A 20,434-nucleotide genomic window follows, 5' to 3' on the forward strand; every position below is an offset into this window, starting at 1 on the left:
GCTTAGTTCGGTGGCATTCTTGGGACATAGTGTCCAGTGAAGGAATTAAGGTCGATCCGAAAAAAATAGAGGCAGTTCAAAATTGGCCCAGACCATCTTCAGTTATTGAGGCAGGTGGTCGGATGAATATGAAGAGAGCTTTCAGAAGCTCAAGACAACTTTGACTACAACTCCAGTATTGGTGTTGCCTATAGGTTCAGAGTCTTATACTGTGTATTGTGACGCATCGGGTATTGGTCTCGACGCAGTGCTGATGCAAGACGGTAGGGTGATTGCCTATACGTCCAGACAGTTAAAGGCACATGAGAAGAATTATCTAGTCCACAATCTTGAGTTAGCAGCTATTGTTCATGCCTTGAAAATTTGGCGGCATTACTTGTACGGTGTCCAGTGTGAAGTATATACCGATCATCAGAGTCTACAATATTTGTTTAAATAGAAGGATCTTAATTTGCGACAACGAAGGTGGTTAGAGCTGCTTAAGGATTATGATATCACCATTCTCTATCATCTTGGAAAGGCCAATGTAATGGTCGATGCCTTGAGTCGTAAGGCGGAGAGTTTGGGCAGTTAGCATACTTACCGGTAATAGAGAGGCCTTTAGACTTGGATGTTTAGGCCTTGGCCAACCAGTTTGTTAGACTGGATGTTTCCGAGCCGAATCGAGTTTTGGCATGTGTGGTTTCTCGGTCTTCTTTATATGATCGCATCAGAGAGCGCCGGTATGATGATCCACATCTGCTTGTCCTTAAGGACACAGTTCAATATATTGATGCGAAGGAAGTCACTATTGGAGATGACAATGTATTACGGTTGAAGAGCAGTCTATGTATGCCTAATGTAGATGGTTTGCGTGAGCTGATTCTCTAGGAAGCTCACAGTTCGCGGTACTCTATTCATCCAGACACCGCGAAGATGTATCAGGATTTGAGGCAGCACTATTGGTGGAGGCGAATGAAGAAAGATATAGTTGGGTTTGTAGCTCGGTGTTTAAATTCTTAATAGGTAAAGTATGAGCATCAGAGACCAGGAGGATTACTTCAGAGACTTGAAATTTCGGAGTGGAAATGGGAGCATATTACCATGGATTTCGTTGTTGGGCTCCCATGGACCTTGAGAAAATTTGATGTTGTTTGGGTGATAGTAGATTGGTTGACCAAATCTGTGCATTTTATTCCAATTGGTTCTAATTATTCTTTGGAGCGGTTGGCTGGGATTTATATTCACGAGATTGTTTGCCTACATGGGGCACGCAGTTTACATCACATTTTTGGAGAGCAGTGCAGCGAGAATTGGGCACACGGGTTCAGTTGAGTACACCATTTCACATTCAGCCCGGACGGACAGTTCGAGCGCACTATTCAGATATTGGAGAATATGCTATGCGCTTGTGTCATTGATTTTGGGGGTTCTTGGGATCAATTTCTGCCACTTGCGGAGTTTGCTTACAATAATAGCTACCAGTCAAGCATTCAGATGGCTCCGTATGAAGCTTTATATGGGAGACGGTGTCGGTCTCCGGTGGGTGAGGTTAGAATATTGGGTACTGACTTGGTTGAGGATTCTTTAGAAAAGGTCAAAGTGATTCGAGAACGGCTTCGCATGACGCAGTCTAGACAGAAACATTATGCCGACAGGAAGGTCCGTGATGTTACTTACATGGTTGGGGAGAAGGTTCTGCTCAAGATTTCACCCATGAAGGGTGTGTTGAGGTTCGGGAATAAAGGCAAGTTGAGCCCTCGGTACATTGGGCCTTTTGAGATAATTAAGAAAATTGAAGAGGTGGCTTATGAACTTGCTTTGCCACCTAGTCTATCAAGTGTTCATCCAATGTTCCATGTATCCATGCTCCAAAAGTATGACGGAGATCCGTCTCATATTCTGGATTTCAGTGCAGTACAACTGACGGTAATTTGACTTATGATGTGGAGCCGGTGGCTATTTTAGACAGGTAGGTTAGAAAGTTGAGGTCAAAGAGTAAAGCATCAGTTAAGGTGCAGTGGAGAGGCCATCCAATCGTAGAAGCTACTTGGGATTTTCAGCAGGAGATGCGGAGCAAATATCCACACTTATTTGAGACTCCAGGTATTATTCTAAACACGTTCGAGGACGAACGTTTGTTTAAGAGGGGGAGAATGTAATGACCTGGCCGGTCGTTTTGAGTATTATAAACCCGTTCCCCCATTTACTGCTCAATTTATTCTTTATAGTTGTTTTATGACTTACCGGGTTAGTTGGTTCGGGTCCGGAAGGAATTCAGAGTGAAATGAGACACTTAGTCTCATAATTGAAAATTTAAGTTAGAAACGTTGTCCAGATATGGACCTATATGTAAACGACCTCGGATTCGAATTCTGATAATTCCAATAGCTCCGTATAGTAATTTTGGACTTAGGAGCGTGTCCAGAAAATTATTTGGAGGTCCGTAGTGGAATTAGGCTTGAAATGCCGAAAGTTGATTTTTTGGGAAGTTTGACTGGGGGGTTGACTTTTTGATATTGGGGTCGGAATCCAATTCTGAAAATTGGAATACCTCTGTTATGTCATTTATAACTTGTGTGCAAAATTTGAGGTCAATCGGATGTGATTTGATAGGTTCCGGAGTCATTTGTAGAAAGTAGAAATTTCAAAGTTCATTAGGCTTGAATTGGGGTGTAATTCATGAGTTTGAGGTGATTTGAGGATTCGACTAAGTTCTTATGATATTTTAGGACTTGTTGGTATATTTGGTTGAGGTCCCGAGGGCCTCGGGTGAGTTTCTGATGGTTAACCGATCAAAAATTGAACTACAACAGCTGCTGCAATTTCCTTATACTGGAAATTCCTTCTGCCAGAAATCGAGCCCAGATTCGAGCCCAGAATCGAGAACAAAAATCGAGCCCAGAATCAAGCCATGATCGAGCCCAGGGTCGAGGGCCACAATCGAAGGAAGGGTCGAGGACCAGGATCGAGGGCCACGATCGAAGGCAGGGTCGAGGACCAGGATCGAAGCCATGATCGAAGGCCAGGGTCGAGGGCCATGATCGAGGGTCAGAATCGAGGCCCAGGATTGAGACCCAGGATCAAGGCCCAGGATCGAGACCCAGGATCGAGTACCACGATCGAAGGCCAAGATCGAGGCAGGACCGAGGCTGTCTGGGTAGAATTATAAAGCAGGGACTTTGTCCCATTCGCCATTTTTGATAAATTGGAGCTTGAGGAGAGGCGATTTTTGATAGATTTTCAAGGAAAACTTGAGGTAAGTCCCTTGTGATCATTTCTACTCCATAATATTGAATTATCATCGAATAATCCGACTAGATTGCATGATTTTGAGGTGTAAATCGGAGATTGGAACGTAGAAATTTCAAAATAAGATTTGTAGATTTGAGGGTTGAGTTGAGGTCGGATTTTGGTAAAATTGGTATGGGTAGACTCGTGGTTCAATGGGCTTTCGAATTTTATAACTTTTGTCAGGTTCCGAGATGTGATTTTTGAGCTAAAATTTGGAGTTTTATGAAAAATTAGCATTTTCTTACGGAATTAATTCCAATGAATTTTATTGACTGAAACGAATTATTTGTGACTACATTTGAGGCATTCAGAGGCCGATTTGCGAGGCAAAGGCATAGCAAAGTAAAGAATTTCATGCTCTGAGGAAAGTAACATATTTAAATCTGGTCTTGAGGGTATGAAACCTCAGAATTTTGTGTCATGTGATTATTTTGGAGGTGACGCACATGCTAGGTGACAGGCGTGTGGGCGTGCACCGAGGGGATTGTGACTTGGTCCGTCCCGGGAAAACTGTAAAGCTGAATAACTTGTTGATAGTTATGTGCTCTCTATGTGTTGTGGAAACTTGACTATAAGTCATGCTAGAAACCATGTTTAGGCTATATGTTGGTATTATTGGGTGTACATGTGAATTATCTGCTTAAATTATTGTTTTGTACTCAGTCACAACTTGATTATTTTATCTCAGTCTCTATTGTTCATTATTGGTGTATCATATCATTGTTGTTTGGACTGATTTTAATATTGTGGAGAGCTTGGGGTACTGGAGAGCTTTATGACTGAGTGAGGTCGAGGGCCTGATTGTGAGATATTATACCATAACACGTGAGTTGACCGCGCAGAACATGAGTTGTCTGTGCGGATCCTTATATTATACTATAGCACGTGAGTTGGCCGTGCAACATGTGAGTGATCGTTCAGATCTAGATATTTATATTATGGCACGTGAGTTGTCCGTGCAGCATGTGAGTTGTCCGTATAGATTATAGCGCTTGGGCTGTAGGAGCTCCTTCGGAGTTTGTACACCCCTAGTGAGTGCGGGTACCCATTGAGTGTGGGTGCTGAGGGCTAGGAGCCCAGTGAGGGATTGTTGTCCTGAGAGGTTGTACTTATTTTTCATTGGTTGATGCACTTAGTTGCTATCTGTTGTTGTGGAGAAATCTCTGATGAATTCTATATCATGATTACATGAACTTGAATTGTATAAAATTGATTTGACTTAAACTGTCGGATTTGAAATCATGTCTATTCTTTGCTGGAATTACTGGAAATGAATTATAATTGTATAGCTCGTCACTATTTTTTAGTTCCTTAATTATTATTGTTACTTTCTGAGTTGGTTGTACTCATACTACATCCTGCACTTTGTGTGCAGGTCCAGGTGCTTCTGGACATAGCGGGTGTTGATTCTTTCGTGCAGTTGATCTTGCGGGTGTTGAGAGCAGGTCCAGGTGCTTCTGGACATAGAGGTAGCTGCTGTATTTCGCAGACCTTGTCTCTCTTTCCCTACCTCATTGTTTACTATAATTTGGTCTTAGACTATTATAGACCTTATGTTCCAGACTTGTATCCATATTAGATGCTCATGTACTAGTGACATTAGGTTTTGGGGAGAGTTCGTATCAGTATTTGTGGGATTTTGTATTGTATTTAAATATAATATTTTCAAACTTAATAGAGATTGTGGTTTATTGAGATTTTCGGCTTACCTAGTAACGAGATAGGCGCCATCACGACGGGTTGGAATTTTGGGTGGTGACATTTCGGGTGTGCTGGGACGGTCTAATGGTTGTCTGACAGACTCTTCAATCTTTTTTTTTTGTGTTTAACTCTTAGACGCATGATTTTAAATTAAGTAGTACTAAATTCTAAAATGTATTTGATAAGAGTTTATACCAGTTTTGGTGTATTTCATTCGTTATCTATAAAATCTGTATTAGATCAAGTTTACATATCACCTCCTATACATAATATTAGTAAGGGATAACCTATGATGTGCAAGCCCAATAATACTATTACCTAATATTAGTGCCGTAAAAATATTTATGGTAGAGTTAGATCGAGTTATTCTTAAAACACTTAAAGTCATTAAAAATTATAATTTTATTGGTCCCAACTATTATTGAAAATGAAAATTTAAAAGGAGCTTATCGTAATGACCTGATAGATCGTTTCGAGCTCTAACGCGTCGTTCGGCGGTTTGAGGCCTTGAGTAGCTTCACTTCAGGTATTATGTCTTATTTATGTGGTCAGAATTTAAATTCGGGAAGTTCGAAGTTGATTTGGAAAGAAAATTCTCATTTCTAAAGCCTCGAAATCGGGATTTGAAGGTTCAAGCAGGTTCGTATGATGATTTCAAATTTGGACGTATGTTCGGATTAGGTTTTGGATACCCCGGGAGCGTTTCGGCACCTATTGTGGAAGTTAGCATTTTGGAAGAATTCCATAAATTTGGGTTGAAGTGCATTTCAATGTTATCGATGTCCGTTTGAAATTTCGATACTGGGAATAGCTCCGTATAGTTATTCCGGTATTCGGAGCGTGACCGGAAGTGGATTTGGAGGTCCGTAGGTCATTTTGGAATAATTTGGCGAAAGTTGGAAATTTGGATAATTTTGAGAAGTTTTGACCGGGAGTGGACTTTTTGATATCAGGGTTGGAATTTTATTCTGGAAGTTGCTAGGTCCGTAATGTAAAATATGACTTGTGTGCAACATTTGAGGCCAAGCGGACACGATTTGATAGGTTTCGGCATCGAATCTAGAAGTTTGGAATTCTAAAGTTCATTAAGCTTGGAATGGGGTGCGATTCATGAATTCGACGTTGTTTGATGTGATTTGAAGGCTCGACTAAGTTCATAATGTGTTTTGTGACGTCTTGGTATAATTGGTTGAGGTCCCGAGGGCCTCGAGTGGATTCTGGATGGTCAACGGATTGAGTTTTGACTTGGAAGAAAATATGAGGTAGCTTATATCTGGTGTGAACGCACCTGCGCAATAAGGGCCACAGGTGCGAGCCAGTGGTCGCAGGTGCGGTTTGGTCGAAGCTGGACAGTGACCGCAGGTGCGAAGGGTTGTCCGCACCTGCGAGGTCGCATATGCGGAGGTGCGTCGCAGGTGCGAGAGTGAGAGAAGAATCTGGGAGCGTAGGTGCGAGGGTATGTCCGCACCTGCGGAGGCGCAGATGCAAAAGTAGGGCGCAGGTGCGGAGTCGTGCTAGGCAGAGGGAATGCATAGGTGCGAGGCTTTTTCTGCACCTGCGAGACCGCAGATGCGACGAAGAGGCTGCAGGTGCGAACGTCGGGGCTGGGCAATGTGTTCTTTAAAGAACGAGGGCTTGGCTCATTTTCACCTCATTTTCTCCATGAGAGCCGGTCTTGGAGCAAGTTTGGAGCTCATTCTTCATCATCAATGCAAATATAAGTGATTCCCACTTATTATAAGTTAAATACATGTTTTGTATAAGGATTTAAACTTGGAAATTAGTATAAATTGTGTTGTTTTTGGTAGAAGACCTAGAATTTGGTATTTTTGGATTTTGACCACGAAATTGGGCATGTAATTGAGAATAAACTATATATTTGATATCGTGAGGTCATGGGTAAAGTTTATCTTCAAAAAGTTTTGGAATCCGGGCAAGTGGACCGGGGGGTATTTTTATCGACTTTTCGATCGGGCTTAGAAATTGTTGTAAATTGGATTATATTGAGTATTTTAGTATATATTAATGGGTTTGCATAATTATTGGATAGTTTTGGAGCATTGTGCATCGATTTAAGTTGCTTGAAGGGCTCGGAAGCCGGTTATGGAACTACGTAGCGAGGTAAGTCTCCTTTCTAGCCTTGTAAGGGGGAATTAACCCCATAGGTGAACTAGATTATTGTGTGTTTCTATTTGTGGGGGCTACGTACACACGAGGTGACGAGAGTCCGTACGTAGCTACTAGCTATGCCTACATCCGGGTAGTTTTAGGCTTACATCATGCCTTGTTGATATTGTTATTGATTTATGTTTATTGTTTGCCTTTAGAGGGAGCGAGATTGAGTCTGCTTATTAAATGTTTTGAAAGGAGTTGAAATTGAAGAACTTAAGATTTAAAAGGTTTCATTTGAACTTCGTAATTTTGAAAAGAATTGAGGAATAATATACTAGCTGAAGAAATCTATGTGTAACTGCGTCGCATGTATGTTTCGCGAGCGGGGTAATTTCCTTAAAAAGCTACAAGTTGAATTTTTCTTATTTTGAAAAGAATCAAGAAAGAGATATGATTTTAATGTTAAATTTATATTTGACTATGTCGCAAGTATGATCCGCGAGCGGGTGATTCCTTAAAGTTATGTTTGACCGCGTCGCACGTATGATTTGCGAGCGGAGTATTTCCTACTACTCTCATGGGAGCTGGCCGTTTGCTTCGGCAGATAAAATAAATGCATCTATTATTCATTCCATTCGACCCTCTAGCAGTGCACAATTTAAATATTTGTTGGATCGGTCCGTACGACCTCAACATGATTTGCTCATGCTTGTATTGTTTGCCTTGGAATTTATAAATAATGATATTGCCTCCTCGGCCTGAGTTAAATTGTTCAATAATGGGTGATAAATTTGGAGATTTCTTAATTATAAAAGAGCTGCTTACTTACTTAAAAATATTGAGCTTGCAACCGTTCATATAATCCATACTTAATTATATCTTTGATATACTATTTATAGCCCATAGTAAGTATCGATGTCGGCCCCTCGTCACTACTTCTTCGGGGTTAGGCGGGATACTTATATACTGGGTTTGATGTTGTTATTATTGTCAAAAATAATAGCTGACAAAATATAATATACATATTTTATATATTGTTTGACTAGTAAATGCAATTAGTTTCAGCCGATCGATCAATTTTGTATTTTGTCCAAATAAATTGGGCTGCAGCCCAAAAAGGACTTAGGCTTAAGTTGCTAAAGTTTGTGGACTTTTTTATTTAAGCCCAACAGAACGGGATATTTCATAATTGGGCCTTGTGGTTATCAAAATGATAAGAAACAGGATATGGTTCTCTTTCGCTAGGAACAGAATGCTAGCAGCAGCTAAGGTGGAGAACAGAAGCATAAGGTAAAAGACCTTCAATTCACTCTTTTGAAAGTAGTAAACTTTAAAAATACTTCACTTATACGTTGAATGTGATAGTGGATGCATAGGTGTGTAGACATGAGAGTTGAGTTCGGTGTGTTGAAATAAGAGTTGAGTGCAGTTTTGATTGGTTTTCTTGGGCTTGGTCACCATGTGTTTGACAAAATGTCTGCTTTTATTGGTTTCTGGTTTCTGGTTTCTGGGGTTTCAACAAATGGCAAAATTTGTCCTGAATGATTGATGTCTCTGTTAGATTTTCTTATTGTGCAGGCTTCACTCTTAAAGAGTGAACAAGTAATCTTCTAAAAATTGCTTCTTCTGCTCATGGCCTTTAAAGACAAATTATTTGGTGTTGGTATGAGATGAACACAAAGAATTCTGTTTAGTTAGGGAGGATAGGACACCACTCAGTACCTAAGGTGGGTTTCAAAGCTTAACAAACACAGGTAAAAAAAATAGGATGTATTGATGGGGGGAGCGGAATTGATATGGAGAATTCATATAACAGACACCAACAAGTTTTGATTGGGACATAGTGAATTTATTGCTTGAGTTATGTTTGACATTCCTTTTGCTCTAATGTTAATTTCTTTTCCTTTTTCTCAAAGGGCGGGGATATTACAGCACAAAGAGGCATACCTCTGTCACTACATCTGAATTTCTAGTAAAAAGAATGTCGATATGATAAAATCTTAATTTTACTTGTTATAGGTCCTAATATTTTTATATATATATTTGAGATTTTAACGTTCTTGTTGCAGTCTGATCGGTGAGATAATGCTGCTTGAGAGGATTTTGGCATTGTAAATAGTCATATCATTTTTGAGTTCGTCCATGAGATAGCAGCTAGGTATACAAGTGCTAGAAAAATCATGCCTGTTTTAGTGCTAACAAGGGCTCTCTTGTTAGTTGGGGATTCTTTATCTTTGAGAAAAGTTTCACAGTTTACAAGGATAGCTCCATTTCGAGGCAATATTCGCTTTTTAAGTGACAGCGGATCCCTCACTCTAGCTAGCCTTGGATTGAAGAATGAAGTTAAGACAGTAAGTGGAAATGAGAAAAATAAGCTCCAGCAGGGTGTTTCAACAATTGAGGTCCCCAAGAGCAGAGTGAACAAAAGAGTTAGTGGAAATAAAACCGGATTGGTTAAGGAGAGGAACCCCGTAGATATAAAGACTGCACCATTTGCTGTGGAATCATTTTCAGAGCTTGGCCTTCCACCGTTGTTGGTCGAAAGGCTAGAGAAGGAAGGCTTTACGGTTCCAACTGATGTTCAGGCTGCTGCAGTTCCAACTGTTCTTAAAAATCACGACGTTGTGATTCAGTCCTACACAGGTTCAGGAAAAACATTAGCTTATCTCCTTCCTATATTGTCTCAAGTCGGTCCATTGAGGGGGGAACTGGAACTTTTAAATGGCAATGGAAAGGGGAACAAAGTGGACATTGAAGCAGTAATAGTAGCTCCTTCAAGGGAACTTGGCATGCAGATTGTCAGGGAAGTAGAAAAGCTATTAGGACCAGCAGATAAGAAACTAGTCCAGCAACTTGTAGGGGGTGCAAACCGATCAAGACAAGAGGAAGCTCTGAGGAAGAATAAGCCTGCCATCGTGGTGGGGACACCTGGACGGATAGCAGAGATTAGTGCAGCTGGAAAGCTTCCTACCCATGGTTGTCGTTACTTGGTATTGGATGAAGTTGATCAGCTCCTTGCTATCAATTTCCGGGAGGACATGCAGCGGATATTAGACCATGTGGGGAGAAGACCTGGTGCACGTGGGGGAGAGTCAAATAGTCCACTTGTCAAGCGATCTGCGCGTCAGACTATCATGGTGTCTGCAACGGTGCCCTTTTCAGTTATAAGAGCAGCAAGAAGTTGGGGTTGTGATCCACTTCTCGTCCAAGCCAATAAAGTCGTCCCGCTCGAGTCTGTCCCTCCTTCTGGACCTGTTAATAACTCAGGAACACCTTCTACTGCTAGTTCAAGCTCAAATATACAAACTATGCCTAGTGTTCAGAGCTTACCCCCTAATTTGCAGCATTATTACACTATTACTAGGATACAGCACAAAATTGATATGTTGAGAAGGTGTGTGCATGCTCTGGATGCCAAGTGTGTGATAGCTTTTATGAACCACACAAAACAACTAAAAGATGCTGTCTTCAAACTAGAAGCTCGTGGTATGAAAGCTGCAGAGTTACATGGTGATCTCAGCAAACTTGTAAGATCAACTATCTTAAAGAAGTTCAGAAATGGGGAGGTCAGGGTGCTGCTAACAAACGAGCTTTCGGCTAGAGGCTTGGATTTACCTGAATGTGATCTTGTAGTTAATCTGGGGTTACCTACTGACTCAGTTCATTATGCACATCGAGCTGGGCGTACAGGTAGGCTTGGCCGCAAGGGCACGGTGGTGACCATATGTGAGGAGCCAGAAGTCTTTGTTGTAAAAAAGCTGCAGAAGCAGCTTTCCCTCTCCATTCAGGCTTGTGAATTTTCTGAGGGAAATCTTGTCATTACAGAAGATTAATCTACATAGCACATGCTTCTGTCAAATTTCTACAAGACAAATCACTAAAGGCAACTGGATTTTGTTTACTAATGGTGAGAGCTGAAAATGTTGTTGCCTGCCATTAACATGTCAATTTAGATGAGATTTTGCCTTCTAAAGAATGTGCTGAGGCAGTGTACATTGGATCTGATGGTATGGTGAAGGAGTTGCTTCAACCTCTACGTATTTAGAATCATATATGTAAGCCATCTGAGACAAATGTTATTCAAGATATGACGGATATTAATAAATAGATGTTGAAAAATACTGTGTGAATTAGTGTTCCTAATGTTGAAATGGCAACAACAGTAGGTTTTTAGCTGAACCTACTTCTTTGTTCATCAAGGTTAACTGTTTTGGTTATATATGGAATGGCTAGTGTTTTATACTATTGATAATAATTTCGTTCCCGATGAAGAAAAGGGAATATAGTCCTGTTTAATTATTGTCTTCAGGGCATAATTGGAAATACAGGAAAACATTTTCTGTAGATATAGAATTGTAAGTTGCTGTTATTTTGAAGCAAAAATCTAGCTTATACTGTTCTATTTACACTGTTTATTCACCATGACAACGACACAATTAAAATATGGATAGTTTCTACCAAAATATCATCTCTTCTTTGCTATAAACTTCCGAACCCTCTTCTTATTAATTTCTGCCAGACCAAATAGCTTAGTCGGGGACAGTAGGTATATGCCAAACATTCTTGATGGAAACAAAAAAGTGGTGAAGAAATTATGTCTCCATTTTACACTCTATGCTAGCTTTGTCAATCCTGGATGCGCGTCCAATTCCCAGTGCATTACCATATGATCCTTTTGCACAGCTTGTAGCCTGATAAGAGAGCGGAGACTGCAATGACCATGAAAGCACTAAATGACATGCAAACAGCAACAACAGCCGCCTTCCAGAGAGAGCTTTGGCTATTCATCTGTTGAATGACTGGTATGGTTACTGAAGAAGAAGACACAAGGAGGTAACCTGCCAACTGTGCAACACTCTGCTTATGAGAATTTGTGTTTCTGAAAGATTTATCTGCAGTGAATGTAGAGAAGAACTAGAAAAAAGCATTAAAAAATGTTGAAATTTAGGCTGCTTGATAGTCAACTAAGATGCTGTGCACTCTTCTTTCTTTCTTTCTTGGATAGAGATAAGATGATGTCTGCTTCTTGTTACTGTCTGGTGCTTGTTACCGTTAATGTTCAACATAAAGATTTAAATTTAGTGGTTAATAGAGTGTAGATTCTTGATTTCCTTCGAGTGACATCCAGAAAAAAGGAAAAAAGAGAGAGATTAAATTCTTGGTACTAATTTTAAATAAAGGAATGGGTGCCAACCATTTTTATGGTCATAGTTATATGTGAATCAGACAGTGAGCCATCTTCCTTTCGGTTGTGGACTCAGAAGAAATCACTAGCTAACTGGAGTTGGTAAGTACCTGATCAAATATGAAACTGAGGTAGTCAGAGGTCATATCCGAGATCAAGACTCCTCTATAAGCAATGTCACAAACTCTTTTGAAGAGTTGAAAGGCCGAGTAGATAAAAAGTAATATACTTACTGTGAAGCAGTACCTGCAGTGGTGTAAATTAGCTCTCAAAACCATGGGACTGATTGTTCTTAGTTTAAATTCTAGTATCCCCTACAACCAGAAAAAGACATTTAAGTGGATCTCAGTATTGATTCTTACGTTAATTCTGGGTGATCATAGAATCTGGAAATCGTTTTTCGTTTGGTCCCTTCTGGTGCAGCTAGTGAGAGAGCGGAGATGAAGGAAAAGAGAAGTGACAGTGACCTGAGGGTAAGATCATATGTATGAATAGAAGGCCTTGAGCTCAACCTTGTCGATGCCACAGAAAACGAATATGGTGATGGTGTTGGCAAAGGTGGTTGTGTAGCTGGAGATCTTGGAGTTGATGAAGGAGATGCATCAGATACCATTCTCTGAGCAATCATCAGCACATTCCTTTCTTTCATTATTCTCTCTTTTTTTCAACTGTGTGTTACTCAAAAGAACAGTGTGTTTTAAGAGCGCAATTTGATGGTCAGGAACTAGTGAAAATTTAGCAGCTTGGATTGTTATGCAGCCAATTGAAGAAAAGTGCATAAGTTACACACTGATAACTGGCTGGTGATATATCTTGTCTCAAGTAAAGGATAGTTGGTTAACCACCACTAAATTTAAATGGAAGCAGGTGATAGAAAAGGATGTGTTAAGTCAACAATTGAGAATGAAGGCATTTCTCAATTGTTTACACTGAGCCAGGGGATGTTATGTTTAAGTCAACTTACAACAACATACCCGTAATCCCACAAGTGAGGTCCGGAGAGAGTAGTGCGTACGCAAAACTTACTCCTACCTTGTTTAAGTCAATTTATAAACCATGATTTCACCAGAATGAAGTAAGTAATGACACACATTTGAGAGCATCTCTCAATTCACTGACGAAATAAGGATATAGAATTTCTACCTTAAAAGTTCAATTATACTTATGTTAAAATAACCTTAAGGTAGCTCAAAATCGTATATACTACATGTAAGTTTGCTTGACGAGCAGAGGCTGATGCAGTGTCGAATTTATCTGAACCAGTATTTTTTTACGGGGAGCACAAATTTAAGTATAAAAAATCATTATAATTGCAAGAAATAACATATATGAACCCCTAACTTTAGAAATACGGGTTCAATCCGAAAACCTTAAATGTTAAACTCCATTGAACTTAAATCATGAATACGCATGTGTGGACGAGAAGCATGTATATATTGCCTGCCCGTTAATTCAGTACAACCTAATCCCACGTTATATAAATCTCCAATCTTGACCTTGGTTCAGTCTCCACACAGCTACAGTCACCTTCAATAAAATAAATAACCACATCCTTTACTCTTTTTGGAAGAATTATAATCAGTAAAGCAATTGGTTGAAGGGGTCATAGATAGGACTTAGGAGGCAACAATTAAGCCCCCATAAAACCATTAAGGGGGGGACAAGAACAGAATTCACTAGTACATAACCATCAATAGCAATTATTGCATATTGAACAGTTTTAGCCCTCGGATACATTTATGTTTGCAGAAAATGTAAAATATTTGGATGTAACTACAGATCCAACTCTTAAGAAACTTAGTACTATAAAGTTTAAAAGAGCATTTGTAATGTTGGTCTGATCTGAGTCCTCCAACTGCTACTTGTATAATTTAACATTTCAAGGTTTTGATTGGTATCCCCAAGGATTTTGGCTTGCCCATTTCCACTGGTCCCTGCACATCTCATCTATACCATATTTCGCCCTGCGGAAAGAAACAAAAATAGTTAATTCCCATTTTAGTATCCTCTTCCAACTGCTGAAATTTGTAATTTGTGCAAGAAGATTAGCCTTGATACCTAATAGGAAAAGGGAAAAAAACAGTTACTACTTACTTCCAGCCAAGCTCCTTCTCAGCTTTTTCGGTTGATGCATAAACAGCAGTGGCATCTCCTGGCCTTCTTGGACACATTTTAAGTGGAATTTTCTGAAAGTTCAAAACATATAACAAATGAAGAGCTTGTTCAATTAATTCAACTTCTTTATTTATTTAGAATGAGAGAGAGAGAGAGACCTTTCCAGATGCTCTTTCAAAGGCAGCAACCATCTCTAGCACAGATTTGCCTTTACCAGTTCCCAAATTATATGCAACACAACCTAATGCAAAACATCAAAAAGAAGAATAAAAATGTTACCTTCAATAGGTAAATATGAAAGAGCATAGTCTTCAATTGAAAGTATAAGGAAAATTTATCATTTTCTCGCAGACAAGTCAAAAGAATTCAGAGCTTAACTTTATTTTGAAAAGGATTTACTTACCTAAGTCATTCTGCTTGAGAAGTCTCTGAAGTGCAACAACATGACCGTCCGCCAAGTCCATAACATGGATGTAATCTCGTATCTGGCGAGCAAGAGATTATAAATGGTTTATCAGTCTTAAGTATGGAATGAAACATGTAGAAGCTAGCAAGTTCATGCCATAAATCTACTTAGATATATTCCTATTATATTTCTGTCTTATTCTTCAACATAAATAACTATTCCATAAATTGAATCAGCTCTTAAGTATGGCTCACTCTTCATTTCCTGCTTCTTGAATGCTAGTACAATGGTTAATAGTTCTCTTTCCTTGTTTTCTTCATACAGAAAAGCTGAAGTTACAAAATCAGCAAAGAGTACCTACCGCAGTACCATCAGGTGTAGGATAGTCGGTGCCATATACATTTAACTCTGGCAATCTACCAACAGCTACTTGCTGAATGTAAGGCATAAGATTGTTGGGGATGCCCCTTGGATCTTCCCCAAGTTTGCCGCTTTCATGAGCTCCTACCGGGTTGAAATATCTCAGCAAAATGATATTCCATTCAGTGTCTGCCTTCTGAATATCCCGAGCAATCTCTTCAAGAAATAGCTAATTAAATGGAAGTAAACACACGTTAGAGAGAAGAAGTGACCAATCGTTCGTACTCTACAAAATAAGATAGGATAAAATGAAATGAGGAGATAACTTTAAACAATACAAACCTTTGTCCGACCATAAGGATTCATAGCCTTCAATTCAAAATCCTCCACACACGGAATCTTTTCAGGCTGACCATAAACTGTTGCAGATGATGAGAAAACCAACTGCAATTTCACATCATCAAACTAAAAAGTTATCAACCTGACCAACCAACTCTACACCAACCGTAGGAATTCAGAAGTTCTCTACTTTTTGCGGCAAAATGAGTTCTTGAAAGAAGCTCATATTTACTATTTTTCTTCAAATTCTACAAAAATTATAAGTACAAGGTAGCAACTTGATGAACATATAACAGATTCCAACTTGCCCTGATTACATAACGTATTTCAATATGTATTTAAGAAAAACCAATTATAAATTAGAAGACATACCTTCTTACAGTTATATTTGGCCATGATTGAATACAAAGTTATTGATCCAATCAGATTGTTATCAAAATAAAGAAAGGGATGATCAACACTCTCCCCAACAGCCTTAAGCCCCGCAAAATGGACCACAGCAGCAAACCTATTTCAATATATATTTCAAAACAATCAATGAAAAGATCACCATAGAAATGCATATAAAGGGAAGTATAACAGCTTGAGCTAATTTGAGGTAGGAGATTTGCATACTTTCTTTTAGAAAATAACTTGTCCAAATCATCTTTGTTTCTGATATCACCCTGCCACCAAGAAGCAAAATAAGATGAAATTGGAAAGCAAGTGAAAGATCCAATTTAGTATTCTCCATTTAAGGAAGGTAAAATGGTAAAAACTTACCCACACTCAGTATTTACACCGAGTCAATAGATGCATGACATATTTTGGCACTAAACTTGTATTACTTAACCATGGTTAACTTTTTATATACTTTCACCTCATTCAATCACATAACCATGATAAGCTGATCTTACTGTCACCTCATTTAATCACTTGACCATGATAAGCTGATATAATTCAGTATAAACACCAGGGTTAAGTATTTACGGTGAGATTACTTACTTTTTCCTACTGAGGATTATACATACCTAGTTGCAAAATCTCAGAACAAATAAAAAGAAAAAAAGGAACAAAAAGTCATAGATACAGCAACAATCACTTGATCAAGATTACCTTTTTTCAGAAGATGACAACAACATGAAACAGGGAAACTTTAAACCAAAAAATGAAAAAGGAAACGAAAAGCAAAACACTAAATAAGGTTCAATAAATACAAAATTCTTGTGGAAACATATGACCATCTAAAAAAGTTTGTGCCAAGGGGTCATAATTCTACTATAAAACGAATAATTCTTGTGAACTTATTAACCCCTTTTAGATTAAAACCCCAGAAATGTATAGAATTCTTTCATTTCTAACTTTTTCCTTTTCCATTTCTGGTTTCAGAACAAGGGTGTTGGTTATGATCAAACAAAATTCAGAAAGTAGAAAAAACATACCAAATGGAATTCAAGATTTTGGGAAAGTTGAGGGCCAACTAATTCTCTGACTCTATCAACAGCTTCTTCAACAGAATTATGGAAATTATCAATGATAGTAACCTTAAACCCTTCATTCAAAAGCTGAACAACAGTGTGTGTTCCAATAAAACCAGCCCCTCCTGTTACCAAAATGTTTTCTTGGCGTTGCATACCCATTTTCACAACACAGAATAAAGTTTCCAAAAAAAAAAAAAAAAAATCAAACTTTATGGAAGAATAAGAAAAAGGGGTTGTCACTACTGAGCGCAAAATGAAGAAAAGGCTCAAGTAGAAGATACGTGAAGAGAAAGGGAAGAGATAAAAGGAAAAGAGTTTGAGCAAATCAAGGACTGTTTTTGAAAAGTGGATAAGCGAACATCTTAAATAAGGAATTGAGAATGTGAAGGGTGGTGGGACCTTAATTAGAGGCCTCGAATGGTCGGTCGTTTAAAAATTATATATATAATTTATATATTAATATATATATAATATATTTTTATTATTTTTTAAATCGATTATACAATATATTTTTTTATTAAAAAGATTTTATTAATAAGTTTTACGTGAGGTAAATTTAAATTAATCGTAATATGACTACTGGTCATCATTACTGAATTTTTAAAAAAAAAAGGGTGATGGGATTTTAGAGGGGTATGGGGTGAGGTGGGGTGGGTGGTTCTTGGAAAAAGATTGGGATGATAGAGAATTTATGGAAGTTTGGAATATAGTTACGGCTGGGTTGGCAGGCATGAGTTGAGTGTGTGTGTGCAGAAAAGGCAAATAAATAATAATGAATGCAATATGGATTTTGAATCCAATATTTTAAGTGGAGGAGAGTTACCATTGAAATATAGTATGTATATAAATTTAGACTATTTAGTACTATAAACTAATGTTTTTTTTTTGTTTCATGCCCGGTATTTGATATTCACATTGAAATCCGATTATATTCGGATTCGTGCCGCGTAAAGCTTCATTCGGGGGAAACGCTCCCTGCTAAAGATTTATAAACTACTTCTTCTAGTCCACAATAAGTGATTTTTTGGATGTTTTCACACAGATTAAGAAATTCACCTTTTAACATTAATTAGCAATGAAATTGATCATATTAACATTTACTATCTCTTCACGTAAACACTCATAACACATACTCTAACATTATTTACTTTAAGGGCAATGTAGGAAAACAACAACAACCCAGTATAATTCAACTAGTGAGGTCTAAGGAAGGTAGTGTGTACGCAGACCTTACCTCTATCCTGGGATAGAGAGGCTGTTTCCGATAGACCCTCGATTCCCTCACTCCAAGAACTCTCCACCTTGCTCTTGGGGTGACTCGAACTCACAACTTTTTGGTTGGAAGTTGAGGGGGCTCACCACTAGAGCAACTCACTCTTGTCAAAAAATAATTAATTTATTCTTGAAATCTTAAAAAATCACTTATTTTGGATCACAAAAAAAAAAAATTATTGTGGAACGGAGGGAGTAATATTTTGAATGACAAAGTTGGAACTATGTTCCACAATTGTTCTGGGGTGAAATAACTTTAAGACAAATTTATAGAAAGTCTCGTGACATTAATGTCACGATTAATAGGGCAATTAAATTTCTCAAAAGACATTTTTTATTTACGCTTTAGGCTTCAAATTATTTGTTACTCCCTTCGATCCACAATAAGTGATCATTTAACCTATTTTGATTCAGAATAAGTATTCATTTACATAATAAAGAAGGAATTAATTATTATTTTTTCAAAATTTACCTTTATTTTTATATTGCAATATGTCAAGATAACAATTAATTAATGTTAATTTAGTGAATACACATTTTTTTCTCTAGTAATTCGTATTTCCTTAATGAATGGACCCGAGTAAGTACATATCTATCATATTTAATTTAACTATTTTAAGATTGACTTTACTTACCAAGTAAATAAATACTCCACTTACGTTGTTATATTACGATTAAGGATTTGTTGATCTAAATGTTATTGTGAACACATAACATTAAGCTTAGATAGCTAACCAAAATATTGTACAATATTTTTGCTTTTAAGTTTTATACTAATTTTATATGTATTCTTTATTGTGGCTAATCGGTGTAGGATAATTTCGTGTATGTTGTTGTTGGATTCATCTCAACTTTTATTTTATCCAAAATATGGTGTAAACACACATTTTAATAAAAATATTTATTCAGTTATAAAAGTGATCCAAGTTGAGAGCAATAGTGCGTTTGTTGCATATATTGTTCAGCTGTTCCCATACTATATACTATAAGCAATAGTATATACTATATACTATAAGCAAATTCTGTGAAAGTAATATTATTCAAGTTGCTGCAAATTGAGCCTAATTCTTTACGCCATCTTTTGGCTTTATTATAGCTATTATAATTCAAGTACGATAAAATCAACGAGTTGGTTTGCTTTGGGTCCCTCACCCAAAGTTTGTTATATATTCCTGTTATATAAAACATGAATTTATTTTTTCCAATCTTATAAGTAAATGCATGCAGCAACCAAAAAAAAACCCTTATTAGTGAGATGATAATTAATCAATTACAATGTAATTTGAAATCTAAGCCAGGTATTTATCAAGTGAAATTTCTTTGTTAAACTGATACCTATTTATTTGCACAAGTAGGATCTTTCGGTGCTACCGTTTAAATTTTCACTTTATTAAGAAAATATTTGCAAAATTAACCTCTACACCAGAATCTGGAAGCAAGCTCCTAGCAAACGCCAGGATTTTTATTTGATATTGGCAAGACTTCGTCGGGATTTCTAAGCAAAATCTTAGTGATCGCCAAGATTTCTTATTTGATATTGAGCAACTTACTTTCGTTTTTTCTTTTCTCACGTGCCTACCACTTCACCAGAAAGTAAATCAAATCTTTGGACGCCCCAAAGAATATATGAGGTGGTCGAAAATGGTCGAAATAGTTGAATAGCCTAATTAGATTCAATTTTTTTTTTCCTGAATTTCTTGATCTTTAGCTAAGGGGTTTAAAAGATATAATTGGAGGACATATATGGTTAGGTTCCATTTGTACACTTGGTGGAATCTAGCACCTATTTCTTGCATGTACCAATTGAAATATTTTAAGAAATTGAGTATCAGGCCTCGGCCAATTTGCAATTAAGTTATATAGGAATTCTTGACCCCAATCTTTCCTGATATATCCAGATAATAGGTAGGAGCATAAACTGATACATTCTTGGGCTATATAAGAACGGTCGTAAATTTGATCTTACTCTTCGTGCTTTGTCACCAATAAGGTGGGAGTGGCTCAATAGTGGACTAGATGCGATAAGCGCGATTGAGATGGTTCAGCCATGTGAAAAGTAGATTCACAAATGCCTTAGTAAGGAGTTGTGAGAAGTTAGTTATGGCGGGGCCAAGGAGAGGTATTAGAGGTAGGCCAAAGAAGTATAGGGGAGAGTCGATTAGGCAGAGTATAACACATCTTCAGCTTGTCGAGGACATAATCCTTGATAGT

General features: G+C 37.9%; 3 protein-coding genes across 3 annotated transcripts; 1 reads left to right on the plus strand and 2 right to left on the minus strand.

Moving 5' to 3' along the window:
* Nucleotides 1–8,281: 8,281 nt before the first annotated feature.
* LOC104101042 (DEAD-box ATP-dependent RNA helicase 47, mitochondrial) lies at nucleotides 8,282–11,341 on the plus strand. Its single transcript, XM_009608443.4, has 2 exons — nucleotides 8,282–8,376; nucleotides 9,156–11,341. The coding sequence occupies exon 2, from the start codon at nucleotides 9,267–9,269 to the stop codon at nucleotides 10,917–10,919; it is 1,653 nt and encodes a 550-aa protein (XP_009606738.1). The 5' UTR covers nucleotides 8,282–8,376; nucleotides 9,156–9,266; the 3' UTR covers nucleotides 10,920–11,341.
* Nucleotides 11,342–11,677: 336 nt separating this feature from the next.
* Nucleotides 11,678–12,970, minus strand: LOC104101040 (CASP-like protein 4A4). The gene is made up of 3 exons (XM_009608442.4): nucleotides 12,634–12,970; nucleotides 12,382–12,517; nucleotides 11,678–11,931 (listed from the first exon to the last, which is right to left on the minus strand). The coding sequence occupies exons 1-3, from the start codon at nucleotides 12,918–12,920 to the stop codon at nucleotides 11,746–11,748; spliced, it is 609 nt and encodes a 202-aa protein (XP_009606737.1). The 5' UTR covers nucleotides 12,921–12,970; the 3' UTR covers nucleotides 11,678–11,745.
* An 834-nt stretch (nucleotides 12,971–13,804) lies between these two features.
* LOC104101039 (bifunctional UDP-glucose 4-epimerase and UDP-xylose 4-epimerase 1) lies at nucleotides 13,805–17,287 on the minus strand. Its single transcript, XM_009608441.4, has 9 exons — nucleotides 16,913–17,287; nucleotides 16,107–16,156; nucleotides 15,864–15,999; nucleotides 15,495–15,596; nucleotides 15,154–15,381; nucleotides 14,790–14,871; nucleotides 14,545–14,627; nucleotides 14,366–14,457; nucleotides 13,805–14,235 (listed from the first exon to the last, which is right to left on the minus strand). The coding sequence occupies exons 1-9, from the start codon at nucleotides 17,108–17,110 to the stop codon at nucleotides 14,151–14,153; spliced, it is 1,056 nt and encodes a 351-aa protein (XP_009606736.1). The 5' UTR covers nucleotides 17,111–17,287; the 3' UTR covers nucleotides 13,805–14,150.
* Nucleotides 17,288–20,434: the final 3,147 nt, after the last annotated feature.

Source organism: Nicotiana tomentosiformis, chromosome 8 (assembly GCF_000390325.3).
Source record: "Nicotiana tomentosiformis chromosome 8, ASM39032v3, whole genome shotgun sequence".
In the NCBI taxonomy this organism is placed as follows: domain Eukaryota; kingdom Viridiplantae; phylum Streptophyta; class Magnoliopsida; order Solanales; family Solanaceae; genus Nicotiana; species Nicotiana tomentosiformis.